Raw genomic sequence first — 12,551 nt, forward strand, 5'->3', positions numbered from 1 at the left:
TGTGGAAGTTTTAAAATATTTCGGCCCTTGGGAATCTCAGTCATATTTATGCAGTTATTTGTGTACATCAGAGAGAAACTCAATTTTAGTTAAAACACTCAGTTCTGATGCCAGCGGCTGTGCCATCAAGGCAACCATTGACAGTGAAAGAGACCATCGCACTATGGTTGCATGCCTGTGAGGTTGCGGAACAATGTAACAGGTTCTTGTTTTGTCTCCTCCAATAGCACTAATTCCTGACCCAGGAGACTCATACACAGTCGAAAAGCAGTGACTGTTCTTTTCTACAACAACATGAAAGCAATGCAGCCTCTTTTTTATACCTGGTCTTTCTTTATTTCCCAAGTCTCACTTTATTGGTTAGGATTTCCCATTTTATGGGGATTGATTAGATTCATTGCTGGCCTAGGTTTTCTGGAGTGCATTTCCTTGCAACTTGATATTATCCAATGTATTTTCTCATTATATTCCTTTTCTTTGATATGCTAAATTATAATTTGATAGGCTTAGTAATCACAATGTTTTATTTTTAGTCATTAAGTAAATAGTAAATCATATTTACCTCTCCCGGGCCATGTTTTATTAAAACACTATTAAAACTATTGCAAATGTATCATCTCAAAAGGAATTTAATTTTAAAAACTCTATTTGGCTGTTATCCATTGACATAAAAGTTTTTTGTTGTTGTTGTTATTGTTGTTAATCCCCACTGTAGTATTTTTTCCAATGAATTTTTAGACAGAGTGGAAGGGAGTGGGAGAGACACAAAGAAAGAAACATTGATGTAAGAGAGACACATCGATTGGTTGCCTCCCGCACTCATCCCTACCAGGCCTGCAACCGAGGTACGAGGTACGTGCCCTTGATCGGAATCGAACCCAGGACCCTTCAGTCCACAGGCCAATGCTCTATCCACTGAGCCAAACTGGACAGGACCATAGACATAAAAGTTTTAATTCCCACCGGTTTAGCCATTTTTTGTGAATCGATTTGAAGATGGCAACCTCCTTGTCTTGAAGCTGTTCAAGCACGGTCTCGTCTTCATTTGTATCAGGTGTTTTAGGAACAATTCAAGTACTCTTTTATAATGCCTTTAACGTATGACCCTGAGGTTCTCATTCTCTGAATTTTTACCTGTGAGTGATCTCAGCCCAGAAATTAAGTGGAGGAGCAGGGTATGCTAGGGACATGCAAAGAGACATTCTTTTAACATTCAAAACAGAAAATCCTGTGTTTTTTACATTCACTGTGTCTCCCATTTGTTACTGGGGAGTACAGGTGCTTTTCAGCTCTAATAAAGCCCCGTGATATTAGAATAAACTGTCTGGAAAGAGAAAGGTGGGGCTATTTTAAGCTATAAGTCAAGCCAAACTAATGTTGGATTTAGAGATAGTGGCTTAAATCTCTACAGTGAAGCAAAATCATTGATTGTTTCATATTGTTTCATTATTCTTTTTAACTGGAACTGATTGAAACATAATTAGCTGGGGATTGCTTTTAAATGGAAAATAAGTAAACTTGAGGAAATACAGTTGTTTGCATTCACATGCCATCCTGTTATTATGTATTTACTCTTCTAATGTTTGTTTGGCTCATATTTACCACAGAGCATAATTAGAGTAAGATAGTAAGACATCTAAAGCATGACACATAATTACAGAGGGAAAGGGAATGCTGACTCATAAAGAATACATTTTTCCATTTGAGTGGATCCCACTTTCTTAATTAAAAGCCTGAAGAGTATTCTTGAGTAAGATTTTAGCTATGATTATATTTCAAGCAAAAAAAAAAATGTTGAAGTAAGTTGGTTCTTGTTGTTATTACATCCCCATTCTAAACATAGAACTTCTCTTGTTTACAGGTTACACAGCATTATGTTAAATTATTATTCCAAATGGAGAGTAAATGAGTGCCTTTATAATGAAGACCATAAAACTCCTTTATATTTTGTTGTCATATTTGGTTTCAAATGTATTTGCCCTTTTCTTGAAATTTACTCAGGGCCTATTTGTAAAGGTAACACCACCTATGAAACAATAGAACACCGTGAATAGGATGTTATAAAGCACTACGGTGTGTAGGCCAGCACCATAACCTGAGTAGTCCCAGGGAATTTCAAAGTGGGATTTGGGTTGAACTCAGAATGGAATAGATTAGGTGGAAAAATGTTAAATATCTGAAATGTAGCTTTAAAGAAAATATAAATAGTGTGTGCCTGGTTCTCTTTAAAGCCATTTTTGTTTCTGACTTAAGGGCAGAGCTATGAAGTAAGATTGTAATAAGTCCATTCCATTTTAGAGCATCCTTGTCAGGTTTAGATTAGCATGAGATCATTCCTGGTCAGAAAGAGTGGGATCAGGTCAGCCTATGCATTTGAACTGATGAAGCCAGGCAAAGCTTCGTAGAATGTTGATTCTCCTGAGCCCATCTCAGCCTCAATCCCAGATCCTGGCGCTCAGTATATATAGTAAATTGATTAAATGATATGGACATTGGAAGCATTTTCTGTCTTTTAATTGTCTTACCAAACAATACAAGTAAAATTCCTCATGAATACACGTCTCAATTTGAAGTTGAATTATTCGATAGTTACATTTCCCAGAATAATTAATCTTAATACCATTCTTAGCTTTGAAATCTCTTTTCTGAACAGTAAATGAAAATTGATCATGAGGAAATGAACATTTAGATGTTATTAGCATTAATTGCTTCTTAGTAGAACTAAAAATTCTTTCTAACATTTAAAGGGCACCTTTTGTTTTTAAATTAAGAAAAATAGTTGTTGAGATGCAATGCTGAACAAACTATTGAAATGCCTGTGTGTGTGTGTTTCGTTTTGTTTTGTTTTTCAGAGATCAGCATGCTGATGTCAGAGAAGAATTCGAAGAGAGAACAGAAAGTGAAGTGAGGACGTCACACGAAGCCAGAGGTAGCCGTAGTAGTCTCCTATTATGGATGGATATTACTAGTCAGACTCAACAATCAAAATTTAGGCTTTGGCAGTCACTTTTATATTAAAGATAAACTTTATTCGATTGGTTTGTTCCATTAGCATAGGCAATAAAGTTTATTGCTAAGGATAAATATAGCTGCGAGAAAAACAAATACAATTTCCTAAGTTCAGAATTATGAGTTCTAAGGCAAATATCTTACCTGAAACATGGAATGTTATAATGACACGTATTCAGTGGGTGATGTAGCAAACATGTAAGTTGAATTTACAGGTTGTGTCTTGTGGTCACTTTCAGGTGACCTTCAGTAAAGGCAAAGGAGGGCGTAATTATTCAGGGACTATATGTTGAAAGGAACAAATGAATTCACTAGAGCCTCACCCCCAGCTCATTATGTTATGGTATTTGGGGTTTTCTTTTGCAGTTTTTCAGAGAGTGATTTCCCATTTGTTTCCATCGACAGGTGCCCGGGAAGAACCTAGCGTACCGCAGGCACAGCGTCGGTCGGCTGTCTTTCTGTCCTTTAAGTCCCCAATTCCATGTCTGCCCTTGCGCTGGGAGCAGCAAAGCAAACTTCTGCCAACTGTAGCTGGAATCCCTGCCAGTAAAGTTTCCAAGTGGAGCACAGATGAGGTATATTTTATTTCCTTTGTCTTCCAAGGACCAGATATGGGAGTACTACTGACTTAATGAGTGAACACAGTGAATGGGGGAGCGGGAGGTGTTGCTGCCTTTTTTTCTGAAAGATAAATTATTCTGAGAGAAACAACTAAGACATATAGGTACAACAATTTGTACCTGAGCAATTTGAATTCTGACCTCTTTTTAAACTGGAATTTTGATCTTATTTTTGACAGGTATCAGAATTCATACAGAGCTTACCTGGGTGTGAAGAGCATGGGAAGGTATTTAAAGATGAAGTAAGTGTCCCACTAAATGGCAGCCTGTAACTTAATGGGACCAGAGCACTGACATGCAGTGAAGGGTGAAATGTTTTGCATCAGCAGAGGAGGAAAGAGATGGATTATGTTGAAATTGGCAAGTCGATAGAGAGTTGTCTAACAAGCAGCATTAATCAGTTGTATAAAAATGTCTTTGTATCAGATTAGGTGTAAAGGAAATAGTTGTACCACTTTATAATGCCCCAAAGCGTAGCACTAGACTCATTACTTACAAAAACAACAACAACAATGAACACAAAATTTAATAGCATGCATTTATATAGTTTATAGTACAGAAACGAACAAACAAAAAAGGCATAACATTTTATTTTTAATATCAGGAAATTAGTTCCCATTTTATTTTCAAACATAATTTTAACAGCACCAAGATTAACTCCATTTGATACTTATGATAAATACTATTACCATTATTGCTAAAATAATCTTTTAGATTTTATATGTTTCTCAGTAATGTTTATAATAACTGATATTCATTACAGTCTGCTGTTGGAAGATTCTTTTTTTAGTTGTTTTCATCTGCCGGTCTAGGGTTTCAGTGTAGGGATGGTTAATAATGATATCACCTGTATGGAGCATTAGAACAAAAAGGAACTTGGGTCCTACTACACCAGAAGTAATGCTGCTTGAGTACAGCAAGAGACACTTCCCTGGAGACCGTTAGCAGTAAGCCACTTGCCTATCAGCTCCTCCAAGTGGAACAAATTATCACTCTCATCTTGGCGGCCAGAAGGTAGAAGGAATAGGTAACCTCAGAAGGCTTTCTCCAACGTCTGCCGTCTGCAGTTACAAATGCGTATGCCTTGTTTGGCCTCAGCTATTTAAGAACTGCACACTTTCAATGAAGAGCATTGCAAGAGTCGCAGGAGAGCTCAGAACCCAGCCCCTGGCGCCATCATGACACCCTTAGATATCTTGTATGCTTCAGCTGGGTGCCTGTTAACATGCACATGGATCTGATTCTCAACGGCACTTTTCTGATTTGTGTTCTTATTTCAGAAATGCCTTATCTTCATTCTAGTTGATCTTTAATTGGCAAATATTCATATTTTGAGTTTCTTTTCCTAAGTGTCTGTAGACCACTGTCAGTTAATTTCCACCCCTGAACAGACTTAGACCCCCTGCAGGGAGCTTTGTTCTTCTTTGAAAGAGTCACATCATTGTTACTTTGAAAATGCTTTTTAAAAAAAGAAACATTAAAAAATAAGTTTATATTTGTAAATTTATAAAAGTATATTTGTTTTAGAAATTTTGTCGTCAGTTCTGTGAATATCTAAATAATGCACCTGGATTTGCTCTGTTATTTAGTTTAAGTATGATTCAGGTTCCAATGATATGTTATTTCTTTGAATGAGTTTTTTCTTCATAGTGTAGTATCTTTGGAGACTCTCCTCAGGCACCTACTATCCTCAAAGCCAGAGCCTTCTTGTGAGGAGCGAAGCAAGACAGTGAATGTTCACTATCACGTGTGTCATACATGTATTCATTCCTTTATTCATTCATCCTATAAAAAGCTTGGTAAATTTTTTCCAGTATATGTCACTCCATGTAATGCTCCGGTGAGACAGTTGATTCAGAGAGATAATAGGGTACAATTCTTGCTCTCACATGCCTAGCAAGGTCAGCAGGTGTTGGTTTTAAAAAGTTCTAGAGGTAAGTTGTAAAACAAAGATGTAAGTCATTTCTAAATGGCAAAGTGCAGGCGTTAGGATGGGCTACTATTTGAAACCATTCTTGACTTCTCTTTCTTTTACACACTCTATATTTAATGTCTTGACAGTTCTATTGGGTGTATTTTATTGTTGTTGTTGATAATCCTCACCCGAGGATATTTTTCCATTGATTTTTAGAGAGAGTGGAAGGGATGGGGAGAGAAAGAGAGAAACATCAATGTGAGAGAGACACACTGATGGGTTACCTCCCGCACTCGCCCTGACCAGGCTCAGGGATCAAGACTGCAACCGAGGTACATGCTCTTCACCGGAATCAAACCCGGGACCCTTCAGTCCCTGGCTGATGCTCTGTCCACTGAGCCAAACCGGCCAGGGCACTATTGGGTGTTTATTTAAAAAACATAGGGATTCTGGCTCTCTCTCAACCTCCACCACTTACTTCCCCTCTGGTCTGAGCCACTATCATCTCCCACATGGATTAAGACAGTACCTCCTAATCAGTTGCCCTGCTTCTATTTTTGCTCCTCTACAATCTCTTCCCAGCAGAGCCATGGTGATCCTGCAAAAACATGCCAGATCATGTCACTCCTCCATACCTATCCTTTCAGTAGTAAATCAGAGGAAAAATCAAAATCCTCACCAGGGCCTACCGTCTGACACCCCAGTACCTTCTCAGCTCCTGACCACGTTTTCTGCTCTGCCCCCTGCTTACATGCCCCGTACACTGGGCCCCTGGCTGTCCCTCAGATTGTCCAGGCACACCCAGCTCTCCCCTGTACCTGCAGTGCTTTTCCTGCAGAGGTTCACATGGCTCACTCCCTCTGCTCAGGTGTGACCTTCTCTATTAGTCCTTTCCTGACCATCCTGCTTCACATTGCCGCCTGCCACCACACATCCATCTCTGCCCCGACTGCCCGCTCATCTCCTCAACCAGCTGATTTTTTTCAGAGCACTAACCGCCTTTTAGAATTAATTACTGTTAATTCATTTCTAATTAATTAATTTTGCTTACAGCCTCCCACTACTAGAGTGTAAACTCCTCCACAGGGAGTTTTTATCTGCTTACTTGCTTGTTTTGTTTTTGTTTGTTTTTTCTTTGCTGTATGTCCAAGCCCAAGAAGAGTGTTTGCAACATCATAGAGGGTTAGTAAGTTTTACATGAGTGGATATACTCATTTATTTACACTCTGGGAAGACATTCAAAGAGCATGCTGCTGCAGAGGGAAAGCACTAGAAAAGAACCTGAGGGTATGGTGGGAAGGGCAATGGCATTGAAGGTGGGAGCCCCCCTCTCCCCCCCCCCCGCCCCGAACTCCAAATCCTCCTTAGTTTGGGGCCTTTAGCAAATACTTAATCTCTGCAGTTGGGCCAATCTGGGTGTATTATAAAAGCAACAAATGAGCCCTAACCGGTTTGGCTCAGTGGATAGAGCGTTGGCCTGCGGACTGAAGGGTCCCAGGTTCGATTCTGATCAAGGGCATGTACCTTGGTTGCGGGCACATCCCCAGTAGGGAGTGTGCAGGAGGCAGCTGATCGATGTTTCTCTCTCATCGATGTTTCTAACTCTCTATCCATCTCCCTTCCTCTCTGTAAAAAATCAATAAAATGTATTGTAAAAAAATAAAGCAACAAATGAAAAATAAACTCCATAATACATTGCAGTGATCCTTGTTCTTAGAAAGTACTTTCTCAATTAAGTTTGCCTTCTCCCAGCCAAGGCCTGTCCTTACGGCCAAGCATCAGAGCAGCTGTAATAGACTGGTATTCGCTTCAGATGATTTTTTCCCTTTTCAGTGTAACCTTAAAAATAATAATCTACCGAAACTTTATTCCACTCCAACTTTCAGATCCCAGCCTCACTGCTCTCTGAATGGTCCTATTCATAAGTCATCCGTCATGTTTAACTCTTACATAGTCTCAGAAGGAGACTCCGTAGAGCCCAAGGTTATAGTAAAACAGTCAGTCTTTGCAGTGAGCTCCTTGGGAACAGGTGTGCTAGCTGACACTTTCATTCATGATTTGGAAGATTTCTCACGTCGTTCACTCTGCTAAGGTATGCCGTGGTTGAGTGAAGTGTTGTTATTAGACCTGCCTCTCTGCTTGGCCTTGCTTTATCCGAGGGCTGTCATAACACAAGCTAATGACCAGAGCAAATGACTCAAAACACACTAGGGCATTTCTCAGACCTGCCACTTAACAGGTCTTACCCTCAGAATTTAACATCAGAATGTCTTTCCTTCTCCTTTAAGACAGCAGGCTACTTCCTTGCCAGAAAGTAGCAACTTTTCCCACATAATTGTTCATTGAAGTGGTACACGATGATTGTAGCTCTTACTAGTACTGATTAAGTATACAGACAGTTTAGATTCACAGGTTTTTTTTATTTTTGAGGATAGAGGAAAATCTTAAGAAATAGCTATTTAATTATATCAGCCTTTATTTAATGAACTGTTTGCAGAATTTAGAGTAGTAGTCGTTTGCTAGGGCTGCTGTAACAAAATACCATAAACCTGTAGCTTAAACAGCAGAAATGTACTGCCACCCAATTCTGGAGGCTAGGAGTCTTTGACAAGTAGGTTTCTTCTTCCCAGGGCTGTGAGGAAAGGACCTGCTACAGGCCTCTGTGCCCTGACTGTTGATGGTGTTGTCTTCAATCGTCTTCCTTCTCTGTGTCCAAATCATCTGTCTCTTCTCCAAATTTCCCATTTTTATAAGGACACCTGTCATCTTGGTTTAGGGGCCCAGTGTAATCTAGTATGACCTCATCTTAACTAATTCCATCTACAATGACCCTGTTTCCAAATAAGATCACATTCTGACCCTGGCCCGTGTGGCTCAGTTGGTTGAGTGTTAATCCTGTTCACCAAAAGTTCGCTGGTTCGATTCCCAGTCAGGACACAGATCCAGGTTTTGGGTTCAGGAACCAATCAGTATTTCTCTCTCACGTTGATGTTTCTCTCTTCCCCTTTCTCTCTCTCTCTCTCTCTCTCTCTCTCTCTCTCTCTCTCTCTCTCGAATCAATAAAAACTTTTTTTTCAAGAGCACATTCTGAGGTTATTGGGAGTTAGGACTTCAACATATGAATTTGGGAGGGACACAGTTCAACTCATAACAGTACATCGCTGTCAATGTTTTCAGTGTGATCTTATAAAACAAATGCATGATTTACTTTTTGTACAAAATAGGAAAACTGAAAAAGAAGTGAATTGCTTCCTTTTAAGATGGTGGAACTCCACAGGAGCTAAAAGTCATATTAAAAGATGCCACTCCTTTACTCTGCCCACTAAACTAGACATCATCTTCATAGAATTATATCTTTGAACCTCAAAGTACGCTATTCTGCAGGAGCGAGAAAGGGGTTTCTCATGGTTACCCAAGTAGAGAAAGAACCAGTGTAGAGTCTACAAGTCTTAACACCAATCTCATGTTCTGCCAATTACACTGTCAATTGCCCTTGTTATAACTGCTTTTCTTTTGTATGTGAAGAATAATTATGGCTACTCCAGAAATGTTACCAGTTTTTTTCTTCATGGTGGAAGACTAATTTTAAAAAAATTATTAGCATGTAGCTGATATGTTTGTCTGAAGCCTTTGATTGTAGCCCCAAATATCTGTGTACCTATTTTCATCTCTAATTTTAGACTAAAACCTGTGATGATAGGAACTGAATTTGAGGCACCCCACACTTTCCCACAAGAATAAGTCCTTACCTATGAGTAATCACTGGAAGGTATGGGCACCTTCCCTTTTCCTGGGAGCCAATTTTTCAGAAGAATGAATTTTCACTCTGCCCCCAGTCCACATTTGCTGTGTTGTTGTAGATAAGAAAGATCCGTTTATCAGGAAATGTTTGTACACCTGAACTCCCCTTGCCTGTGCCGTTTTAGTGTTGCTGTGTATAAGACATCTGATAATTTAAACTTGATTATTCCCCATAACACGATATACGATTAACTCACGGTCTTTTGTCTTTTACTCCCATTTCAGCAAATTGATGGAGAAGCATTTCTGCTTATGACGCAAACAGACATTGTCAAAATTATGAGCATTAAGCTGGGCCCTGCTCTCAAAATTTTCAATTCTATCCTGATGTTCAAAGCTGCAGAGAAGAACTCTCACAATGAACTTTGAAGATGGTGAATTTTGGATACCATCAGCTTTCTGCTTTAAAGCTCATGTTTTATTCAAAGCACAAGGACAGTTAACTCCTCAGTGAGAAGTCTCCAAAACTCAGAAGAGCAATGCGATCAGATTATTTATATTCCTCCAGAGACAATATATATGAATTCCTATGAAAGTGCTTGAGCTTTTAACCAGGTACTGTCTAACAACAGTCATCCTTTGGTTCTGTTCACTGAGCTAAATTTATCTTTGTAAATCTTTTTGAGGCTGGGGGGGTGGGGGGAAAGGGAGGGCTTCATTAATTATTTATGGACAATGGGGGGCAGAGTATGACTTTTTGGCATTTTATAAACATTGATGAATTCTCTTTCATGTACACTGTTTCTTTTTCAATACTTTCAGGAATCTTTTTATATAATCAAATTTCAACCTAAACCAAAATAGTGTCTCAACCTGGCTAAGTTTAGCCAGTGGGACGGTTGGTTATCTGTATTGTTAATTCTGTGCCATATTTTGAATTGCAACATTATGCTAAGTATAACTTTGCAAGTCATGATATTGCCTAACTGCTTATCATCGTTTGTTGGGGCCGAATAGTTGTAAAAATCACTCTTCCTTAAATCTGTGTTTTTGCTTTTGCACGTATTATGAAATGTTAAACAAATTACGTTCACCAGCATCTTTACTATAATTACCAAAAATCATGTACATAAGTAATGGAATTGAAAAATAAAATATATCAGCATAAATAACTTAGGTGATGTAGTTGAATGGCATCCGTCTCACCATCGTGATGCCTTGTGTGCTGGGCTCTTGTAGAGTCCACTGTCATGGAATATGCAGTTACATGGGGGGAGGGGGGATTGTAAGGATCTGAAACTATTTATGAGATTATCTTGAGCTTCTCTCTAATTGTTATTGAGGTGCTTTTCAGAGATCGGTGAAGGGCTTGTTCTGTCCATAGAAACACTAATCCCTAAGCAGCTCTGTCCCAGATCTTGCCGTGTCCTCCAAACCCGAAGGTATTCCTTGAGGGCTGGCTGTGGAGAGAGGTGTGTTGACTTGACCGAGAAGGCAAGGTGTGAGGGAGCAACACCAGCAAAGATTCTAAATGCTCACAGAACAGGGAGGCGACTTCCCAAAACAATCACTCGAGAACCTCCATTTCGGAGAGATTCCTTTCTCTGTGGAACAGTTCGCCTCACTATGTAAGCATACAGATGCACTTTAAATGAAAGCCCTTGATTACCTATACAATGATAGCTGGTAGTGTTTCTTTTGCAAGAATGCATTTCCAACAAAAAGGTAAATTATTTTATCAGCCTTTGGATGTAATTTCAGGATTGAACATTAATTCAAGGTCTCTCTTAAAAGTAGGAAGTAGGTTTGCAGCATGCTGTCTGAATTCTGGGCAAGTTCCACCCCTCTTTAGTTGCTCTTGTTTTTTTCTGGTGTAGAATTTCCTTTCCTGTCTCCCCCACTTCCCTCCCCCCCACACCCTTCCCCGTGGAGGTCTGTTAGCAGTCTTTTGCCTATGTCATCATTCCAGGTAAAAACAGGGTTATGATATCTAGTGTTCCTTTCTTTGCATGAATCTGCTTAAACAAGTTTTGCTCTGTTAGTTTTCATTTCCTTTTTTTATGTTTTGTTCAGAATTTGTACATTCAAATTGCACTTGTTATATCTGACATGAATGAAATAAAATCTTAATTGCAGATACCTCTGTACATATGTGTGATTTTTAAGAAAACTTGTCAATAGGAGGAGAGCATGAGAACAGGAACAACATCAACTGGGACGGTATCACACGGGTACTCACTAGCTGTGTAAGGACTGCAGGATTGAGAATTTTGTCAAACTATGTCCCAGCCGATGTGAAGAGCAACAAAAAATTCAAAACTGAAATACATACATAGCCCATGAACACAGACAATAGTGTGAGGAAAGCCTGGGGTGGGGCAGGGGCTGAGTGGAAGGGGCAAAGGAGAGGGAAATATGGGACATCTATAGTAATGCCAATAATAATAAAAATTCTATTGTTATGTCAAGTAGGATTCACACCCATTGGGGATTTTTCTTTTCTGGCTTAAAGTCTATATAACAACAAAAAGACTTAAATCCTACTGGATTCTAAGCAGCATGTTAAGATAGAGGCAAGGCATGGAGCATCCTTAGAGTGGAGCAGTGTCCCTCAAGAAGGGGGAAACCTTTCCCCCATTCCTTCCTGGGGATACCGTCTCAGTCTTCACCGAGGAAGTCGGGGTCATGATGGCAGAGAAGAGCCTGGGAGGGGAGAAGCAGGCTAGGGTTAAGACACAAGGGAGGGACGGGGAATGTGCAACTGGATGAGACCTTTTCCACCTGAAGGCATTTTCAAACATTTCAGGGAACATTGTGCAAGCCCAGAGAGACCTGCGTGTAGACTGAAATACAGCCCCTGGCTGCCATTTTGCAACTTTTTGATTCTGGAGAGTCAGCCTCCAAGCAAAGCAGGGTTCGGTTAGTCCAGCAACATTGGAAATTTGCCAAGTGGCCGGGCCGTACTAGGCACGGAGATAGGAGCACCACTGAAAGATAATAAAGCTTAAGTGAATCTGCCCTTATGGTCAGCTCACATCTTTGCAGCCAAACCACCGCTGTTCCCATAGACCCACCGCCATCCCTTCACCCAGCCTAAAAGAACAAAGAGGCTTTCCTTCAACTTCAGCCATAGACTTTGCAGGCCTCCAAAGGGAAGGAAGCTTTAAGAACTTGAGAAATAAAGCCGACTGTGAAATTTAAAAAGTGTGTGTGGGGTGGGGGCGGCGCTAATGGGGAAAATAAAGGAAAGTTCCTGAGGAACAAAG

The 12,551-nt window shown here is 39.9% G+C and overlaps 1 protein-coding gene across 11 annotated transcripts in view; it reads left to right on the forward strand.

The window, feature by feature from the left end:
• The window catches only part of L3MBTL3 (L3MBTL histone methyl-lysine binding protein 3), an 87,261-nt gene extending 75,837 nt beyond the window's left edge, over positions 1-11,424 (forward strand). For all 11 annotated transcript variants that reach the window (XM_059700298.1, XM_059700303.1, XM_059700302.1 and 8 more), the window contains 4 exons: positions 2,853-2,929; positions 3,415-3,584; positions 3,809-3,871; positions 9,571-11,424. In XM_059700298.1, the coding sequence (XP_059556281.1) occupies positions 2,853-2,929; positions 3,415-3,584; positions 3,809-3,871; positions 9,571-9,714 (454 nt within the window). In that variant the 3' untranslated portion in view covers positions 9,715-11,424. The remainder of the gene's footprint in view (positions 1-2,852; positions 2,930-3,414; positions 3,585-3,808; positions 3,872-9,570) is intronic.
• Positions 11,425-12,551: the final 1,127 nt, after the last annotated feature.

This window comes from Myotis daubentonii, chromosome 6 (genome assembly GCF_963259705.1).
Source record: "Myotis daubentonii chromosome 6, mMyoDau2.1, whole genome shotgun sequence".
Taxonomy (NCBI): Eukaryota; Metazoa; Chordata; class Mammalia; order Chiroptera; family Vespertilionidae; genus Myotis; species Myotis daubentonii.